Source organism: Rhea americana, unplaced genomic scaffold, assembly GCF_003343005.1.
Source record: "Rhea americana isolate MKP2758 unplaced genomic scaffold, rheAme1 scaffold_2, whole genome shotgun sequence".
NCBI lineage: Eukaryota > Metazoa > Chordata > Aves > Rheiformes > Rheidae > Rhea > Rhea americana.
Window position 1 is genome coordinate 182,201 of NW_028186149.1, and position 21,082 is coordinate 203,282.

The 21,082-nt window shown below is 37.9% G+C and overlaps 1 protein-coding gene across 1 annotated transcript in view; it reads right to left on the reverse strand.

The window, feature by feature from the left end:
* Positions 1-34: 34 nt before the first annotated feature.
* The window catches only part of UBE2Q2 (ubiquitin conjugating enzyme E2 Q2), a 44,311-nt gene continuing 23,263 nt past the window's right edge, over positions 35-21,082 (reverse strand). Inside the window, exons 4-14 of the mRNA XM_085303645.1 lie at positions 20,032-20,136; positions 18,330-18,386; positions 17,322-17,462; positions 12,149-12,233; positions 10,007-10,067; positions 7,879-7,969; positions 7,503-7,561; positions 5,924-5,972; positions 4,839-4,934; positions 3,589-3,655; positions 35-1,760 (exon numbers count right to left, since the gene is read on the reverse strand). Of these exons, the coding sequence (XP_085159771.1) occupies positions 1,729-1,760; positions 3,589-3,655; positions 4,839-4,934; positions 5,924-5,972; positions 7,503-7,561; positions 7,879-7,969; positions 10,007-10,067; positions 12,149-12,233; positions 17,322-17,462; positions 18,330-18,386; positions 20,032-20,136 (843 nt within the window). The 3' untranslated portion in view covers positions 35-1,728. The remainder of the gene's footprint in view (positions 1,761-3,588; positions 3,656-4,838; positions 4,935-5,923; positions 5,973-7,502; positions 7,562-7,878; positions 7,970-10,006; positions 10,068-12,148; positions 12,234-17,321; positions 17,463-18,329; positions 18,387-20,031; positions 20,137-21,082) is intronic.

Sequence of the window (21,082 nt, forward strand, 5' to 3'; positions counted from 1 at the left end):
TCCAGCCCCCCAGCAGTAACCACAGGAGCGGAGCCATTCTTAAAATGGTTTTTATTCATAAACTTGATGCAAGTTTACAAATTACTGTACATTGCCAAGTAATTCTGCAATGAAAGAGGGGGGAAAAAAGAAAAAAAAAAGGAAAAAAGGAAAATAAAAGGAGGGAGCGGAACCCAAGGCGTGCGGCGCGCCCGGCCGGGCGCCACAGAGACCGGGCTGCTTTCAGCGGTCCGAGGAGCCTCCGGCTTTAAGGCCTGCAGCGCCTGCGGAGCGCTGCCTCGGCGCCCGGGTTTCGTACAAACACGACACGTACAACCGAGCAAGCAGGAAGGCTGGGGATCACCCGCGCTGCTTCCGGAGGGCATCGCAAACAACACGTATCGGAAGCAGTGCCAGATCGCTCTGATTTCTCTTTCAAGCTAAAAACTGGATCTAGAAGCGAACGCACAAGGACCCATGGGTGCCTGATAAGAGRAAAGAGCACAAATTTGATAGTCAACTGAAAAAAAAAAAAAACCCTAACAAAAACATGCTTCTGGGCTTCTAAAAGTGCTTAATCCATGGTACACACCCTTAATTCAACCCCAGAGGGGTGCAAAGGCCTAATGACTAGTACTACAACCAAAATAGAACCGATTTAGGTAAGGCAATGAAATAGTGTAATTACACAGACCCAGATTATTTCCTAATAAAGAAAGCACAGTTCCCATTAGTCTCTCAATAACAAAACCACTCGCATGACTATGGCAACATTTCTTAAATCTCTGAATCAGGTGATGTATTTTTGTACTTTATCGTAGCTTTATATAAAAACTTTTCATTCAAGGACTTTCATCTCAATTTGTGCCAATCACTTTATAAGTTCATTAGTTTACAAATGATTGCAACAACCCGTTAATAAAAATGGAACRCCTAAAAAGGGTTTTAGTATTTTAAATAACTTCAAGCTTCATACTGTGGCTCTTGTTAAGTAGGTTGAGCCAACAAGTAGCAGGAACAGCCCAGCAAGTTCTGATGCCCCAGTGGAAGTGACTAGTTACAAGGTTTCATTGGCACAGCCTTGCTCTGCTTAAAAACAAAACAAAAGCAAAAAATCTAAACAAAGAGCATCTTCTCCAAGAAACGGTTCATATTCTCATACAGCCATGAAAAAATRTTTAATGACTTAACGTACAAGTGTTTTTCCTATATCATTAATTTGGAAATACTACAAATGCTGTCATTTTAGACCAGAAAAACTACCGTGATTTGAAAGACCTGACAATTCCTAAAACAATATTAAACAACGTATTAAAGTTCTTGGCTTTTAAATGAAATAATACAACCCAAGTTTCTGCAGTCTGCATCCTGCAAAAGGTAAGAAATACACAAAAGTGTGTGAACAACTCCTATTTAATGATCTTTAGTAACTTGATAGCCTGCTTTAGGGAGTTTACACTTTTAAATAAAAAAAGGGAGAAGGGAAGGGTTGGCCCAAATATGCTTAATCCATAAGAACAAATACAGTAAAGGCCAAAACTGCTCAGTCCAAGATACCTAAGAAGAGCGAAATGGTAAGGCTGTTACTTTAAGTGTCAGTTGACAGATTATCCACTAACTTATCTAATAGCTAAAGTCTTCAGTACGGCTGTTATAGGGGCACTCATAGCTTGAGTCTGTGTGTGTTGGAAAACATAAAAAAGAGCTCAGTTTGTTGATGTTGGTCCAGGTATACAAGAGTCCTCAATATTAACCATCTTCCTTTGGAGGAGTGTACCAGCCTACGGAGAAGAGAGAAATGCATTAAGTACCCACACCACTACGCTAAGATGATCTTTTGTTGAATTTGTGGGAGATTGAGACCTAAATGGGCTCCTTCCTTCTTACAAGTAAAAGAGTTCAGTGAGAGCCAATGCCTTAAATACTAGTGGTCTCCAGTGGGAGATAAAGCAATTGGCATGTTCCAGGATCAGACCCAGGATTTGTGTATGAAAATAAAATACTCGAGTATGTTTGTTTGTTTGTTTTTATATGGCAGCTGCTGTCTTGCTGCTGCCATGTAACAAGATGGACACCAATAATGGAAGCTGTTAAAGGAGGAACACTGCTATAAAAACAACTAAGGTGGCATATCACTTAAAAAGAAAAAAAAAAAGAGTTATTCCAGCCACTTAATGCATACAGACATACAAATGACTGCACTGAGATAAGTATATATATAAATCCTGTTTTAAACATTGAAGAGCTGGCCACATGCAAATATTTGAAGGGTTTACTTTACTTTAGCAATTCTTGGTGTAGGAATGGGCTCAAGTGTCCATTAATGATTAATGGAAGCAAGCTATTCATGCCAAATCCTATCCAAATCAAGTACACTTAGCTTTATCTAGCTATCTCCAGATCTCCAATCTTAGGTTTCCCAGCCACTGCAGTAAAATTTTCTCTAAATTTGGTACAGGACCTATTCATGTTGTCCCAAATAAGCAGCAGCTGTAAGTTAAAGACACCTTTCGCAGCAGCATTAAATGCTGTGAACACTTTGGGTAGAGCTTCTGATGCAGCAGTAATCACTGTAGTCAAGGCTAGCATATAGCTAGAAGTAAACAGCCATGCTGGCTTTGGTAGCAAACTAAAGAAGCAAAAAACTCAGTTAATGGCAAGATCAATACATCATAAAACTGGAAAACATCTTAGTCATTATCTTTGGTTGTCTTCCCAATACTGCATTCATTTCCCAGTAGCAGATTCACAGCAAATAGTATATTCACTATATTCATTTCAGAAGTGGGGAAACTGAGGTGTTCGCTACAGTCACACTGAAATAAGCTCTCACTCAGAGCAACCTGAATTCCCAGACGATGCTGTGTCCAACCTGGATCAAAGAGTATCACTGAAGCAGGAATTAAGATCAATTCCCTTGCCATGAGACCAGGATACCAGCTCTGCTGACTACTTTTATATGACATATAAAGTCATTTACATTTTCCAGAGCCTCAGATAATTTGTTGCCTTCCCATTCTGCCATAAAGGCAATTATACTTGAAGCACTTTATGAAATACTTTCTTATGCCAGTTGAGAAACCATTAACTGGCTTTTTATATAGGGGAAAAAAAATATGGCTCCCATTTCCATTGCRCAATTTTCCAGACAGTGTAGTTCATTTGGACTTCTCATAATTTTTAGTCTCTGGCCTTTTACACTTTCTCTCTTCCTGAATTACTGCTACTTTAGTCTTGCATTATTTAGACAACACCTTTTTGGAAAGAGGCAGACAAGCTTCTAGGAGGTCCTATATCTTGAATTGTCTTATTTGTTAGCGAAGTAACAATATTTACTAGAACTGCGTGAAAATGAAATGAAATTCAACTACCTTTCAAAAGATAGTAGGAACACAGGTTACATTCTTATTAGCTGGAAAAGCTGCAGAGATCATTAGTCTAGTTACTGTAAGTAATTTTGTCTTCCTAGTATGAGATGAAAAGAAACACTACTTATGGTTTTCCAAGCCAACATTAAGGCACTCCAGCACTTTAGGTTTCACTGCTGTCAAGTATCAAATCCCAGGCTGTTCTACAGACAAAGAACAGAAGTTGCAAGAATGTACATACCATTTTTCTCATGTATTTGTACTAGTGACTTATAGGACTGCTGTGCTCTTGCTAGATTATATTGATTCTGAAAGAAAAAAAAAAACAACACACACTAACATAAAGGAGCAGCATCTAAACACGCGAGACAAAACAGTGTTAATGAAGAAACTCTACGGTGGGCTTCCAAATAAAACTCACGCACTACATTACAACATGCCTGGCTTTCAAGTACAAGACAAATACTATTTATCTTCTCATTTTTCCTCCATCATAAGCTATATAACTCCTGCTACTGGAAAGGCCCCTATTTCAAAGGGTCCAGGACCTGTGATAATTTAGAAGTGTGTGTTATCAGTTGAAACTGTAGGGCTTCAAGCATCGCTGACCATAACTCTGCCTTAGTCAGCCGACCAGTTACCAGGCTAGATGGAACTGTGATYATAAAAGCCTTTTAAATCTAATATACACTGGTAACTCCAATAGCAGAGTCAGAATTATGTATCACAAGACACTCGTATTCCATCTTTTCTACCCTTGAATCACTACCTAGTAAGTGGCATCTGAGTTACAATTTCTTTGATTAAAAAAAAAAAAAAAAGAAAAAAGCCTCTTTCCTAAATAGCACCTAATACTTCACAATTACGTCTTCTTTAAGTACATTAAGTACATTACCAGTATGCACACTTGGAAGACAATTATGTTTTAGATTAATGCTGAATGGCTGGCTCATAAGAATTTGCATAGTGTTATTTTTCACTCTTTCATAAAACTTTGCAAGTGTTTAGTCCAGCAAAAGGAGGAGAACTTTAATATTAGTACACACAATCATGGCAGTTAGGCTGTTATCTGCAGCTCTGTTCAGAGAGCCAGAATTCCCGTATCTTCCTGAAAAAACACAGTATTATTTGGAATTGTGTCAGTTCAGATTGAAGAATTTTAATCGTTTCAGAAGGGGAGTCAGAAATGGAGAGATYCAGAAGCTTTACACAGAAAACAGGCTTTCAGGGAGAAAGCTACATGATGAACACATTCTATTTTATGTGGAGAATACAAATCTACCTATTTATAGGACCCTGCCCACCTTAAGAACTTCTCACACATTCATAATTCTTTAGCATCCAATGAAGTACTCAAAATGTACCAGAAGTTGAGGCAAATCAAAACTCAAGTGTATTTGCATTGACACTTCTGCCATTAAGTATATTCCATATATAGTCAAAGAAATGGAAGGCTAATAGTAGTTTAAGCAATATACATAGCGTATTTACCTTGTTGGCTCCAAACTGTACTCTGGCTTTTCCTTTGACTAAAGTGGCGTTGATCTGCATGATGACTGACTCTATTGAGTAGGCACTGCTCCAGCCCTAGCAAAAGAAGAAAAGACTTCTATATAATACATATTTACTCCTTGTGCTCACCTTGCAAGTCTACTTTGGAATGTGTGTTTCGGGGATTATTTGCCAACAGAAAAAACATTTTTATAGTTTTAACTACTCGTTTCCAGTTAATAACTTTTATTTCCAAGACAAATGCAGAAGCTGATATTCAGTGTTGGCGCTAAGAATTTGTTGGAAAAACAAAAAGGCCAAGCTGTACACATACCCAGAACACAGCAAGACAGAAACAAGAACAGCTAGATCATAGCATCTACATATTTTTAGTAACTTCACAACAGAAATTACAACTTTAGAAGACTGCTTTCTAATGAAGTAAATAAGTGAGCCAAGATGATTTTGCTTTAATTTAAGATACTGCTTCTCTCTAGCACTACCTTACCTTCCAGGGTTCACAAAAGTTTCTGCCAAGCTTGCAATCAGTTTCATCTTTTAAATGAAAAAAATCAAACAACGAAAAAACCTACTGTCTACTCAAAAATTACCTAAGCCTACAATCTCCTACATTTCACACTTCTCCAGGACTGACTTTGGGCAGTAGCAGCAGCTTCTGGAAAAGAAAACAGAAGGCCTTGCTCCTTAAAATTCAAAGGAAGTCACTTCTACATGGGCTTCCTTTCAGAAATTAAAAAAGTTGATGTGTTCTTACTTATTGCCTCTTCCTCAAACCTCTTGTAACCTATTCAAGGCAGAAAAGATGAAAACCTTCTACTAATTCAGGAAGGCAAATTTTGTGGGACTAAGATATATTATACCATGCTTCCTTTGGACGTATGTGATTTAATCCATGCAGAGACTCAAACTCACAGAGGAAATACTTATTTTCATTATTTTAGAGTATGCTTCTGTTATTATGTGGATAACAGCTACAACTATCAAGTGTCTTTTTACTAAAGCAGTGCACCTTTCTTGATGACTTTTGCCATTCCAGTTACAAGAGGAAGAGAGTCTGCATTCACCTGTTTAGTAAGRAGTTCCATGCATAATGCACCTCCACCTAGAACGTACCTAGAAATAAACACAGAAATTTAATTACATTTAACATCATCAGTTAGTAAAATGATGAGATGGTTCACAACACTTCAGGCTTTCACAGTTTAAAGTTTTTGCTCACAAAGCTGAAATGCTCTTTAGAGTAATATACTGTAACTTGCTAGCCATATGTATTATTGCAGAGCAGATTAGCATTGAGACAAGAGAAACTAATTTGCTTTGCTAACTACAAGAAAAGCTTACTGAAAAAAAATCAGTGACTTAGCTAGTCTGCACAATTGTTTATACAACTGTGCACAGATTGTGTGGCAGGAATGCTGCTTTTMATGGTTTCACTATGGACATAGTGCCAGTGTGTAGTTGTAAAATAAACCCACTTCTGGAGAGGAATTTGTCACAATTCCAGCCAGTTCAGGTGTTTATATATCAAAGATATGGACAAACAAGACAGAGCAGACTGTCTTCACCTGATCTTTCCATATAAACCATTTTCTAATTTCAGTAACACTTCACCATGTACTGCGTTTTCTAAGGACTCAGTCAGCACGTCCAGGTATCACAGGACCTGAACTGAGGGGAGAAACTTTACCACACTGAAAATGTAGTCTCTGACAGTCAAGGCACATAATCAATGTACAGCTCTACACACCATTCACAGGGGAACCATCACCAGCATCCAAAACTCCTACACGATTCTCTTTTCCAGCAGAATTGTTCAAAAGAAGTCCAAGTAGAAGAAAACCAGAATCCTAAATATGGTCTTCCCAGCATCTGGCACTGCTTGTTTGCTTTTTTTTGTAGTGGCAACTATTATGAATATCATTTAACTGCACTGATTTGCTTGAATGAAAAACCGAACAGTAATTAAACAAATCAGAATCCGCACCAGCTACCATAGGCTGCATTTTCAAATGTACAAGCGTGATAATTTCTGTCAGCAAGAGGTACATAAAAGCCTTAGAAGGTGAATTTAGTCTTCTCTCCACAGATATATACAAGGTTCCCTGTCAGAGGCAGCATTTTAACCACAGATAACAGTTTTGGAGTGTGGTGTCTTAAGTTTAGTATTTAAGCATTAACACTTGAAGTTTTAGACAAAAAGCCTTACTGCAGTGTTACCAAAAAAGTTAAGACTGTCCAACAGTYTTAAGGTGATGCAAGATCAAGACCCCTTCAAGGCTCCAATTCAAAAAACCCACTATCCTGAACAAGAGGAGAAGTAATGCTGATGTTTACCATCCAAAAAGGCCAGTTTTTAAACTCAAAAGCAGTAACAGACTCTTTCAAAGCTGGACACTAAATAACAATTCAGAGGAATTGCATCCAGTTGGAATATGCCTCCGGCCTGTTGCCTACTAGGAGTGCATAATGCTTGAGAAGCAAGTCTCCATGTCACACACTGAGCCTGTTGCSAAACTCTAGCTCTACAGCAGCCCATGATTACGTATTTACAGGAAATGTCTCAAAGGCTATTAGTAGTCACCAATCTCAGCTGTAACGTTTTCACCACAAAGCAAAAATTTCTGTAAAACAACTCCAACTTACCCTCCTGTGAGCACAGGAGATACCACTCGCACAAAGGGAGGATCAAAGGGGAAGTTATCCTGGAAAGGATAACACACACAGGTTAAGAACTATACTGTAACACTGCTTTCCTATCCAGGAGATATTTCTAAAGGTTTATTTGGCAGATAAGATTTAAAGCAATAACATTCTTCAGTTCTGTAAAAATCAGTTTTCCACAGTACTGTCTGAAAAGTGATCTTCAGAATGCTTTAACGCCACACTGAAAGCTGTATTTTTTTTTTAATTTAACTTCCACCTTCATCTTTCTCAAAGAACAGCTGAGGGTAACGTCATTCATTTTCTACTGTAAGCTAGGAATATTTTTATCACTGCCTTTCTTCCAATAGCCACGTACCTTAAAAGAGAAGTTGAGTAAGATGTATTCTACACCTTCTTTTTCTTTTAAGACCTGAAGATCACTATGCAATGGGCTGTCAGGATCAACCCTATAAAAGAAAAAGGAAAAGATCCTGGATTAAGTTAACTTCAGTTTCTGTAAAGTAGTAATTACTCTTAAAGAGCTATTGTATGTACTTGTAGTTTCAGCAAATTAAAGAAAATTAATGCTTACATTTCACAGAAGAGCAYTACCTTGTAATCAGCATGAAATTTTGCTGTAAAACACTGCATTCCCCATCACTATCAAATGGGTTTTGAATATTGGTAGGAAAAGGAAAAAAAAAATAGAAAGAAACATGCTTATTTGAAAATAGTAATTTTATTCTCTTCAGTTCACTGGAAGTACATCCCAAGAGGGAGAAAAAAACATTTTTAACAGGAAGACTGAAATGATCTAGCTTTTGGTATACAGGTAGTAAATCCATTACAGGGTATGTGATCACAGTTCTGTACTAGCTGTTAAAAATAACATGCATCTGCAGAAGTACTACAGCCACAGCTCTTGCTCTCTGCAGAATTTCAACAATTGATTGTTATAAAATGTTGATGGCAAGCAGCCTGGACATTAACTCAGACACTACTGGGTTGATCCCACCCAGGCACTGATACCCCAGCAGCTTTTGCAAAAGGCTAGTCAAATAATGCCTGTAGCAAGCTCACTGCACATCTTAAAGGGACTGTGGGCTATTAAATCCCATCTTCTACTAAAGGAAGATCCACAGACTTACTAGATTGCATTTCAGAACTAGTCAGATAGTTTGTCCCCATCCTGCAAACGGGAAGCTATTCCAGAAAATATTTCCTGATACTTTCAAACCTACTATTTCTAGCCAAAGCTGGGCCAGTTCAGAGCTACTTGTTCTAGTAACAGCACTATCCCTTAGACGAAGGGACTCCTCTTCTTGACATTTATCCTCTTGTCTACATGCAGTTCATTCACTGCAGACACTTTTTGCTGGGATAAAAAGAAGATCTTTTCTTATCTCAGTCTCTGGAAGCCACTTGCTCCATCTACTTTGTTTTCTTTTTCTTGAAGGCAGATGATCAGAACTGCCCACACTACTTAAGTGAGGTTTCAAAACACTGCACAGTAGTCTGAGCAGTATTACACAAGTGCTGCATGTAAGTGCTGGATGTACAAGGCCTCCTCTAATAAGCAAAGATCTTCTTCTGCCATAGCGTCATTCCTGTTGGTTTCTGCCTCAAAAGTGTTCATATGCTTGTGATTACACTAAGAAGGAAATTAAACTGTACGACTACGCACTAATTGCTGATACGACTCCTACTGCTGGGGCGAGTTCCTACAGACAGGTCAACTACTGTGTTGAAACAGCTTCAGTCCTTAGGCACATGCACTATGGCCTATCTGAACAGATGAAGTTTTATCTCTCTTCATCTTTTACAGAAGAGATGCAACCGGCCAGCCCAGTTAGGCAGGTTTTTCTTTTCTACAGGTTACATTGTTTGATGATGCTGTATTATCCTGCTAGCAGAAATAATTGATAGAACAACTCTAGAAATAAAGCAAAAAAAGGTGTACACTACTGACAAGGTAAGAGCTCTCATTTTCTCCTAAATTTGTTTGTAGCATCAGCCAGTACAAACAGCTAGCAGGAGTACGGAACAGAAGGTGAACAAGTTCAGAACTTTGTCATACCTAAAACAAGAAAAGTTTAAATCCTGCATGTCCGTTGAGCTACAAAATTAAGAAATAGTGCTACTAAAACAGTTCTGTTCCTTCTTGTACTTTGAATGAGGCCTGTACTTTCAAAATCCAAACAAACCAAACAAACTAAAGCCACCCAGGCAAGAGTCCTAGACAGGGAATTTTATCATTAGAGGTTTCATATTTTGGAGTAGTTTTGGAAGGAGATTTGTACAATAATAAAAGTTAGTGATACACATTGATTTGGCTGTGCAAAGAAGTTTTTTGCCCTATTACTAGAACTCAATCTTTGTATGCATCTGATACCAGAATTGTAGCCAAACAACATATTTTATATGCTCTGGTTCTCACTCAATGGAATCTCTGCAGCAATAGTAAAATAGATTCTTCAGGACATCAAAATAGTTTAAAAACTTACTTTAAAAGCTTAACGTGCCACTCATACAAGCTGTCATTTACCAGTTCCACTGAATAAATCCCTGTGAAAAATATCAGACGGAATTAGTAACACACTAAATTTAAAAAAGGCAGAATTTAGCACAAACTTATTCTTTCCTTTTAAATACAAATACTCTTAGTGGATGTAAAAAATAGATTAGATACTCATACTGAGGATGCGTCCTTCCTCCAACAGCAGAAGCACTTCTGAGCAACAGAAGTTCTGCAGAGAAGAATCCCTGACCCTCTGCCCCCCAYCTCCTTCCTCCCTCCCCCCCCGAAAAACCATACACGCTTTCACTTCTGTTAAAAAAAAAAAAAAAATCCACATGAATCAATTTCTTTCTCTAGCCATTCCTCCCCCCCTTTCAATTCCTTTGAATTGAAAGGGAGTGAAAACACTTTCCATATCTTTAACACCAACTTGGTTAGTACTCAGTCTATTTGATACCCAGTTAAATACCCACATGGTAAAACACTTAACACAGTCCCAAGTACGCAGCATTGTATTTCACAGGCTGCAATTAGTGTTTGTTTGTAGACCCAGACAGGACACTGGACAGGGTAGGGAAACTTTCTTCACAGTTTAGCAAGATTTACTTTCCTTCATCATTTAGACAGTGATATTTCCTACCTCAGGAGTTTAGTCTTTTTCAACTATGAACAAGCTTATATGTTTATCTGAAGTTGCTTATTTAAAGCCAAAAGATGGAATTGCTGAGAACCTAAATCCTCACCCAGAACTATCCATGTTATACACACTCCTGGCTGTACCTCTAGCAGTATCAATAACTGAACAAACACCACGCAATTTTTCATAGTCCAATAGATTTGTTACAGTCAATCCTTGATCTAACCAAGGAAAGTGAACTCTGAAGACCATGCATAGGTAGTAAAGCATCCTTCATGACTAGATGCAGGTCTGTTTCTAAGCTCTTCCCAGCTCCATTAATCCATTCTTTACCAGATAAATGGCAGATTAGGGCATATTAGCAAGCACTCACTTGGGATAAAACCTTCAAGTAGGCTATACTAGATCAATACTCGGTTAATCAAGTTTATATCTCAGACATTTTACTACTATCCACAATACTTCCACACATACAACTGTTTACCTCAGAGGTAAATACAACAAATCAGAACAGGAGCCTGTTGTCTCTTCAGCTCTACCCTTCTACACACAAATGAAAATGCCATAGCCCACAAAGACAACTTAAGCCCACTACAAACAARCTAGAAGAGCAGTTCGGAAAAGCACAAGATAATAAACTGAAATTTAGACCGATTTTCTAACCAGTCTACCTGTTCCTATCCTGACCTGCATCAGAAAGTTCTCATCACTAGCTGCAGTGATCAGTAGGCAACCGGGCTGGCCTACAGGAATACAATTTGCATGAAATCTATACTAACTTCTACTTGTTATACAGTAATACCCAGACAAATCAACATGCCAAATCTTTTGGAGAAGGTTTAGACAGTACCACTATATGGAGCAAATAAGCCAACCAGCTAATCAAGACAACCTCATTTAACTAACCAATAAAAGGCAGTATGTGCTTGCTATTCAAAGAAAAACAAGTGTAACAGGGCAAGCTTATTCTCTCACCATTGCTTATTTTCTATTGCTGTTTGTATCCAAGAAATATATGGAGCTTGGGATCAGACTAGCATTACCACAAAAGAATAAAGTGACAGCAGTATACTTCAGGTTAAATCTTGCTTTATGATGACAAAACCTCCTACTGTTGAACACAAATCCCTTTGCAGCAGATGTTTTCTCTGCAAGCAGTACTACCACTGGGATACCTGGAGAAGTGAATTCAGGCAGTTCTGAAAACTCAAGAACTTCCACAGGAGTCATCTAACACTGCTAGGACTCATCTACCCCAACAGCATTCTCAAAGTTACACCAATCCTGTTAATTTTGGCATGAAGCTTCATGTAAGAAAAACATTTTAGAGGAAATGCATCCTGACTTTCTTTTTCCCTCCACAAACACACTATTTCTTTTAGTGAAACATGTATACACACACAACTACAGAACATGGAAGATCTGGCAGAAAATATTCACCAAGAGAATTCTTTTAAAATGTATTAAAAAGGAGTATTTGAAGCACCTTACCTGTTTTATAACTCTGTGATCTATATATATCCCTGAGTTCTTTCATAAGTCGATCTGAAGCCTGAACTGACCCAGAGACTGCACCCTGAAACAAACAAGACTTTGAATAAGTGAAAATATTTACAGTGTGCAGCTTTATTTGCACTGCAAGATTACAGTACCTTGAAGCTATTAATAATACATTTATTTCTCTATGGGTGTTAGATTTTTGAGAAGTCTTATGTCTTAGCAAGTGAAGACTCACTAAAGTAAGTCATAGAAAGTAAAAGAATCAAAACAGCTTCAATAGCAGCAGATGAATATATACTACAATATGGTATAGGTGATTTAAACTTTTAAGCTACAACGAAAGAAGTAATTTTCCGTAAACGAGTTCATAATCTCTTTGGCTTCCTGACTGCAAGTTGGATCCACAGTGTATTTCTAATTGTGAAGTATTTCCTTTCAGCTTCTGCTTTTATGCACTAGAAAGACAGACTAGCAGTAATTCTAAGAACAAACTTCTGCACATAAGATCATACTGTTTTCTTACAAGTACACTCTCATTTGGTTATGAAACAAGGTGTAAGAGCTGGGAAATATCTGCTATAGAATACTGGCTTCTGGTAAAGTAAAACTAACCAAGTATTTTTAGAAAACAGAACAAGTAATACTTGGCCACCTATTTTCTGCAATAGGGAGAAAAGRTAACCAATACTTACGCAGAGGAGGACTAAATAAGTAAATCTTAAAATACCAAGCTCTTTTGACACGATTTGTCATAGCTATTGTAGTTGAAACAACCACAGAAGAGGCATCTTCCATTTACAGCTCAGTTCTGTATTTCTTAGCATCCCAAACTGACTGAGAAATCTGAGCATATAATTTCTGACCCTGGCATTTCAGTCTGAGGATGCAACAGTGCTAAAAATAAACAATAAAAAGACCTTTAAGTCACCGCATATAAAATAAGATAGGCTCTAAGAAATATCAGTTACTAACCAACCAGTGAATGCACCAGTTATCAAGTAACTGATGTCTACTCACATCAACTCCTGGATTGTATTCTGTACACCTCCACAGCAACAATTTTGTGACCTTTATTTCCATCAAGTTACTGAAATTCTGTATTTAGTGTTGGCAGAGTACCTTGATATTTATTTATTTTTTTTAATTTCTTATGTGCTGTAGTAATTGGGAAAAAAAGCTACACTCAAACACTCCAGAGCGTCAGCATAACTGTCATCATAACTCGTGATAAACTAAAATGACATGTGTATATATATATGTATAAAAGGTTAGTTTTAGCATGTCTAGAGTAGCCTCAGTAGACTTTGTTACAGTGTTTTCATCCTTTTTGCAATTTTTTGGCTTCCCAGGAGTTTTTTTTTGGGGGTGTCCATCCCTACACACCAACATTAAACAAAGTTAGAATTGCTCCTTTAAAGGATCCACAGACCATAGACTACAAACCATTAATCTGTGATCAAGACAGAGAATAGCTATTCTGCTGAAATGCTTAATCCAAGAAATTAAGCACAGCACCTAAAGTTACATGCTCTTAACTACCATTCAAGGAAGCTAAAGAGGGAGCATAGGGAGATTAACCACTGTTCCAGTTAGCATTAATGCTATTCACCACACCTTTGAAACAGTCTCCATTATAGCATGACTTTTGTATTTTATAGTTGAAATTAAAGTGTTGTTTGGAAGAAAGTACTATTTGGATCAAGCCACTATGTGAAGCAGGGACTTCAGTTTTGTCTCTAGCAGTACCTAAATTAACAACATTAACTTACAAATTGCATCCAGAGGATTCTTGAATCTGAATTCAGTCTCTGAGATTATAAGTAACTGAGTATTTTTTAATGGAAGAGTGGAATTCTCCTCTCCAGCAGAAATAAAGCTCTCATTTCTCTAGTTATGAGATTAAGATTTACAACCACAGTTGCCTTAGAATCATGCCCAATCATGGGATATAAGAGGTATCTGTCAGGTGGGGTTAATGTCAAGAGGCAAGAACAGAACAGTACAGTCACTTGATCTGTAAGCTGAAGAGTTTCAAAGAGCTGTCACCCAAGCTCCAAGCCATTTTCCTATGAGGTTACCAAGTGGGCACAAAGTCTCACAAGAAGTCTCTCATGTGCAGTATGTGCAAACAGACTGCGAATGAGGTGGTCCCTCAGAGCAATGCAGCAGTCAGTCATTGAGGGGAAGTCCTTGCTGCAGGAGGTAAGTGTTTACATGGACAGTGCTCCATTTGTGAGGGCTGCAAATAAACATTTCACTTGCGAAGTCCCGGAGCCATACCCTGTTGGACTTCAGAAATTTGAGACACATCACTCCAGGCTTGTCCTGTTCCCATGTCTTCCCCTCTAGGATCTGCTCTTACCACTGCCAGAAGCAGGAAACTTCTGGTGCAAGTTAGTATAGACATTATACTCTTCAGAAGTGTTTTTTTATCCTTAGATTTGTATTTTAGTGCAAACAAATTTATGAGTAAAATACTCTATAGTACAGTTCATTCTTAAAACAACTTCTAAGAAAACTGACTTAAGCTTCCCACTCACAAGTTAGTAATACATAACTAAATATGCAGAAATCACCACAGCACATGCCACGGTGCAAGTTATCTACTGCAGTAAGCCTGCAGAGATCTGCAAATGGCTTGACATCTGCCAGTCTCTTTTTTTAAAATGCTTCCAGCTCTCTCCTTTTGAGGCATTCTGTTTTGCTCCTTCCACCCCCTAAAACCACAGTCATGGTCTGCTCCTTAAATGAATTATCCTAAGGAATGAGTTGTAGCTCACTGAACACTGATGTAGCTTTAAATGCAAATATGGAATACTGTCTGTCATCTATCAGGTGAGAAAAATACTTCACACCTTAAAACATTACAGTAAATCACCTCACTCAGATGTTTTCAGTAATTCAGCTGCATATCCAAAATTATCTGCCAAAACAAAAACACTCTAAACAAACAAAAAGATCCAAAGAGACCCAAAGAGAGCTACAAATAAGAGTTACCTCTATTGTCAYTTAACATTTTCAGAATTTGTTCAGAAGTGCATTCATTCCTGGAGGTTAAAGTAGAATCAGAACAACGCAAGTGACACCTTCAACTTCATAAAAATCTAAACATGAAAGCAGAGACATTTGGGACTCCTACAGGGAAGTGCAGGAACTCCTCAGTTGGAAATAAAAAAGCTAATAGCATTATCTAARTAAGAAAATTATTGATCTCTAAAATGAATAAATGAGGAGAAGCCTCTGAAAAACAAGCAGCAGAAAGTTGTTAAATATTTGGAGTTAATGATTCAAGTTTTCTTCCCAGTAAGCAAATGGTTCCATAAAGTTATTACAGCGTCAAGAGGAGGATTAATTCTTGCTCTAAGTTATGTATCATACTGCAAACCAAATTTAAGGTTATTTACTGATGTTGGTAAGTAGAAAAGGATTAGGGATACTGCCAAGCAAAGGAAACTCATTTATAAGTTAGTAGATGCATTTTTTTCCTGTAAGAAAAAAACCCTAAAAATTCCTATGAGTAAGATCTTGAGCAGCAGAAAAATGTTCTCAGCCTGTTAGAATACGCAAAAAGGACTGCATACACTCCTTTGTGTTTAGATCTAACACGAGCAGCATCTTCAGGACACATTTTTGCCAAGGAGAAAAAGGATCACCCACAGACGGGGGCTAAAGGACATGTAAAGACACTGCAGAGTCTCCTGGTTGCATTTGGTATCAGTTGAAGCCCTGCATTAGACTTCATATTCCCTCTTTCAACAGCAAACATGCAAGTGGCATGGCTTTGTTTTACTCTCCTCTGCTGAGGAAACAAAGTATACCAAAAATATGTAATGTGTGAAAACCAGAGGATGTTTACACACTGCATTTCAGCTTGTCAAACTCATGTGGTCCTTTCAGAAAACCGGCTGCCAAGGAAGAGACTTAAGCTTTGCTTTATCTTAGGATACTGAGCAGCCTACTGCTGTAACAGTTTTCCGTTAATCATGTTACCACATTTTGGTAGCACAAGGGTGCACTTAAGTGTTACTACATTCATTCTTTACTGGGTCAGTAGTGCAGCTATAGCTTTCAGCACTCAGCATTCAAGTACTAAAGAGTAAATTTTTACAAGTCCTTTGAGAAATTATTTAACCAGAGCAGCTATTTCTGGTGACCCACAAAAATACCATAGTGCCTCAGCAAAAGTTGAATACCCTGTTCCCTGTACTCAGCTGACCTTGTTTATGCATCAGCATCAACAAGAGTGTCTTGGCATGAGAAACAGTTATTATGTAAGTTGAATCTGCTGTTGTCAAACAAAAACCAGCAGTGTTCGTTTCAGCTCTGCTAGATGCTGAGGGAAAAAGCAGAAGAAAAGCCAATGTTTGCCCAGTAGAAAAGAACAGAGAGGAGAGCAAATCTGCAGTTTTAAGAGGCTTTCAACACCAAAGAATGATGTTGACACTACAAAAAGCTTTTTCAGTTCTACTGAGTTTTTAGATGTCAGTAAGCAGACCGCGGCTTTCAGGCTGCAAGAGCTTTATTTTTTTTTAATGATTAAGAAGTTTTAAACATTAGGTCTGGGCCAAAAATACAGAAATATATACATTTCAATAGGCATCTCTTCTCATATACAGAGACTACAGTATGAGCATTAGAAATCATAGGCAACTTGACATGTTTGGTAAATCCAGAAATTTGTACTTTAAAACTATTTTAATGTATTTTTATTCAGTAATATTTACATCACCTCTCTGTATATATGGCTATTTACTATTTTAGTAAGAGCTGAGCAACAGAAGTCATGCTTACAACCTAGACGCTTTCTGCCTGTTCTGCAGGGAGGACTGTCTGTAACACAGGTATCAGGCAAGAGAGGACAAGCTAACATTTTCCCAAGTCAGATGAAAGAGTGCTTAGTTACTCTGTCTCTGTGGGACGTGGCTGGCAACTGGCTTCCTTTGCTAAGGATTTTTGCTAAATTCGTCCAGTTACTGATGAATCTTTTTTAACTGGCCCAGCAAAATTTCTCCAGAAAGAACCATTCATGTCCCGTAACTTGACAWTTTTGTTCTATCAGCTATATGCTGACCTGTGTTTGTATGTATGGTAATAGGTTTTATCTGCTAGAAGCCATTCCTATTTTAAGGCCAGAAGTACTGCAAAGGAAAAAAAAATAACTCACATTTAAGTGATCTTGCCTTTGATTTTTTCTGATTTTTTCTAAGATTGCAAGGTTCTCTTTTTCAATGCCTTCATCCTCAGATTTCTTCCCATCAACTGGTTCCTCCTCCTTCATATCATAGTGATCCAGATCCTCAATGTCCTGCAGGATAGACAGAAATTCACTGTAAACAATTTAACTATGTTCTTTGGTCAGAAAGCTCTCTCCAAAGGCATACAGGGACACTTTCACCACACTTAAGCACTAGGTATTAGTGATTGTTGGATGCCATTTCTATTTTGCTCTAAATTTACTCTCTCAGTCAACAGCATTCACTGAAAATATGGGGAGCCCTCATAATACAAATGAGGCTCAGATTCATAACATTTCTGGTTATAAACAAGCACAACAAAACCTATGAGAAGGGACGACTAGTCAATTAGCCTATTAAAGTAGGTAGTAAATAGGAAGTGAAGGCATTTTAAACAGGGCAGTTCTCATACAACGAAGAGCTCATTAAAATGAACACCATGTTGCCAGACACTGACATACACCCTACAGTTTAGCATGTCAGCTGCAGATACCCTCTCATTTCCTTCAACATAYTATAGAGAAAGTTCAGCTGTTTAATAAATCAGCAAACTAATTTACTCTCAACCAGTCTGTTTCAGCCTGTGAGGTACTTTATACTGCAAAGTCAGTTCATATTCTGCTTGAAACAGGAGTTTACAATGCAAGCCTACTGATGTAGCACACAGTGCTATATATTTTTCAACCTAAACTGTGAACAGATGTCCTCTATATCCAAATAGTCTACATGCTGAGACTTAGGTTTAAGAGAAGTATTTCACAGGTTTTGGTGGCTGAAATGAAAAGCATTATTAAGGTAGAAATCCAAATTTTTGGTTCTCTTTTCCAATGCAGTTTGGGGTGACTGCATTTTATACTTTGGCTTGCCAGAAGTTGCAGCCAGCAACCACAAAGCAAAAGCAGAGCATTATGATAATGAATTCTTATATGTACACATACTTCACCCATATCTTCTTCTTCTTCCTCTTCTGATGTAACTTCTTCTGTTGTTCCATTCTGCAATACAACAATTGAGGTTTCCGTATGAATTGTCTCTGCATTTCTTTCCTTCAAAAACAGGAAGTCTACTATCAAAGAGTAAGCAGTACATATGAGAGTTACATTTATCAAAGTCTGCAAAGGACTGAGGTTTAACGTGAAGGATCATAAACACAGATGTTTTCTTGGAGTGCGACAGTGAAAAGACTTTAGCATGAAGCTAAAATAAACAGAATGCCATGATTAATTTCACATTAAGATCCAAGTGGAAACTTAAAAATCAGTTAARGATATCCTATTTTGAGACAGCAATGACAAATACAGTGAACAAGTCAAATGGGTTGTAACTCACGGTAACTTATTCATGAAATCCAACTATAGCTCTGAACAGAATCCCTATTCATATTGTTTGAATCTCTGAAAATTAATGTCTCTTCGGCTCAACTACCTAGAGCTACTGTGCAAAACTAACTTTTGTAGCCCTCTTTTATTAGATTTGATGAAATACCAAAATACATTTTCTTCACTTTCCATTTCAGAATACAACTTCAAGTTCAGAAAGTCTGAGCTGCAGAAATACTCAAAAGTCTTATGATATGCTTGTCCTCTGCTAATATTCCTCCTTTGGCAAGTAAGGGGGATGCCACTGCTGTGGACAAGGCAGGGGATTAGATGGATCTTTGGTCCAACTTACTACGGTCATTCTTATTTAACCTGCAAATTATCTGAGGTTTTTAGCTAAGATAGCCTTCCAGGAGTTTGCTTTTGAGTTTCAGAGCCTAAGATTCTTCAGTAAAGCTCCTTCCTAACATTACAGGCCTATTATCTTACAGTCGCACTGCTACGTGGGTGGGTAGCTGAAGAAGAAGAGCTATAAGATTACAGTTTGGCACATGACCAAAATTAAGCAAGTTATTTGTCATTACTATATTACTGTCACCACAGGAAAACCATCTGCTACGCTACAGGAGTTTTTAGAAATCATGTCATCTTAACATGTGCAAGTAAAAGAAGATACCATAACTCTATTACAAATAAAAACATGCTGACTGTCAGCTACCAGTTAGGTTTTCAGCACAACACAAAATACTTTTAGTTAACCAGAATATGTAACAGCCCTTCACAAGTTTGAATTTATAAAGCGTGTGAAAAATACACAAAGCACCTCAAAATATCCCCTACCCAAAGAAACATATGGTCTTGATATCCCATGTCTTTACAAGGGAGTGAAAAAGGAAAACATAGCTAACAGGTTCATCCAAGCGCACGCTGTAAAATGTTTACTCTTCAAGAAGCAAGGAATATTTAACCACAAATGCATTTTGGAAATTTGGGAAGCAGAAAGAATGCAAAGCAGTCAGCTTGAACAGATTTTAGGTGAGGATTAAAGTGACATCATTGATACCATTTTTATATGTAATATATAGACATACATATCCACATACACCTTCTCATGACAAAAAAAACAAACTTTAAAGGAAACTGTGCAATATCCTATCATTATTGTGGATTCTACAACACATCAAGGACCTACTGCAAAGCAACAGTGCTTCATAGCTCAGTAATGGCTTACACAAATTTTAATCTTTGCCACCATCTAGTTTGTTAGAGTTTAACAGGATTTTTTTTTCCATAAGCAGGTGTCCACAGCTTTTTAATTTACCTGTCCAGCTGGCAATGGCTGATCTAACATTTCAACATCTGGATGCTGAGGAAGATTATATAATCTGCAGAGGTCACATATTAATCGCTTCAGCTGTTGAAGAAGCTGTAAGAAAACATGAAAATGTCTTATTTAAACCAAAGCACAGAGTCAGCAATATATTTTTATGTTTCAAAATTTCAAGACACTCCTTGCTCCTCCATAGTTATCATACTAAAATCCCCATGTTGGGAAACCCAGAAAATGACAAGTCATAAAGATGGCTCCCATCAAATTCCCCATCTCCAGTGAGGAAAGTTATCARCAAAAGACTGTTTTATTCTAGCTGAATCATCCATTCTGGTCACAGGGCTCAGAGCCACAGATCACTAACAAATGGTCAAACAGTGGTGTTTCCAGGCTGCCATTCCAGCTTCCTATCTCCAAGGAGCACATCTTCAAAAAAACTGGGAGGACTCCTCTTTTCCACATCCTGCAGCCCTTTCTAGGGCACACCAGTGAGGCACTAGAAGTAACACAGATACTATACAAGACAGCTAGGCTGGTTCAGAGCTAGAGCCCAAGTAGTCTGCTTGCACTATCTAGGATCAGATTTAGGCAAAGTTACCATCACCATTTTCTGCTTCCAATTTTCATTCCACTATTGACTGAGTTCTATAAACTGCAAGACACAGAACAGCTTTCACTCCCTGTAATGCTATCCAGAAAGTAAGTTCAGTGCTGCAGAACTAAATGCKAAGCTTGCTTCTTGATCGCATGCTGTGCTGTTTTCCACAGCTGCTAACATCCAAAAGCTTCAGGTAGCCTTCTAACTCCTGGTTAAAGCCAAGGCCATGAAAGACCATACCAGCGTTTCCTAACTTTTCAAGGCCTTCATATCATCATTTCAGAAAAGCAAAGAATAGACTTTAGATTATATTTACAAAATGGTCAACACTAAGTACTGCACAAGAGCATCCCAGAAAAAGCTTGCGAAAGATGCCACTCGCATCCAGTTACAAGCTTTCCCTACAGATACGGGATGAAGTTCGCCTTGCCACTTTTTGAAGGC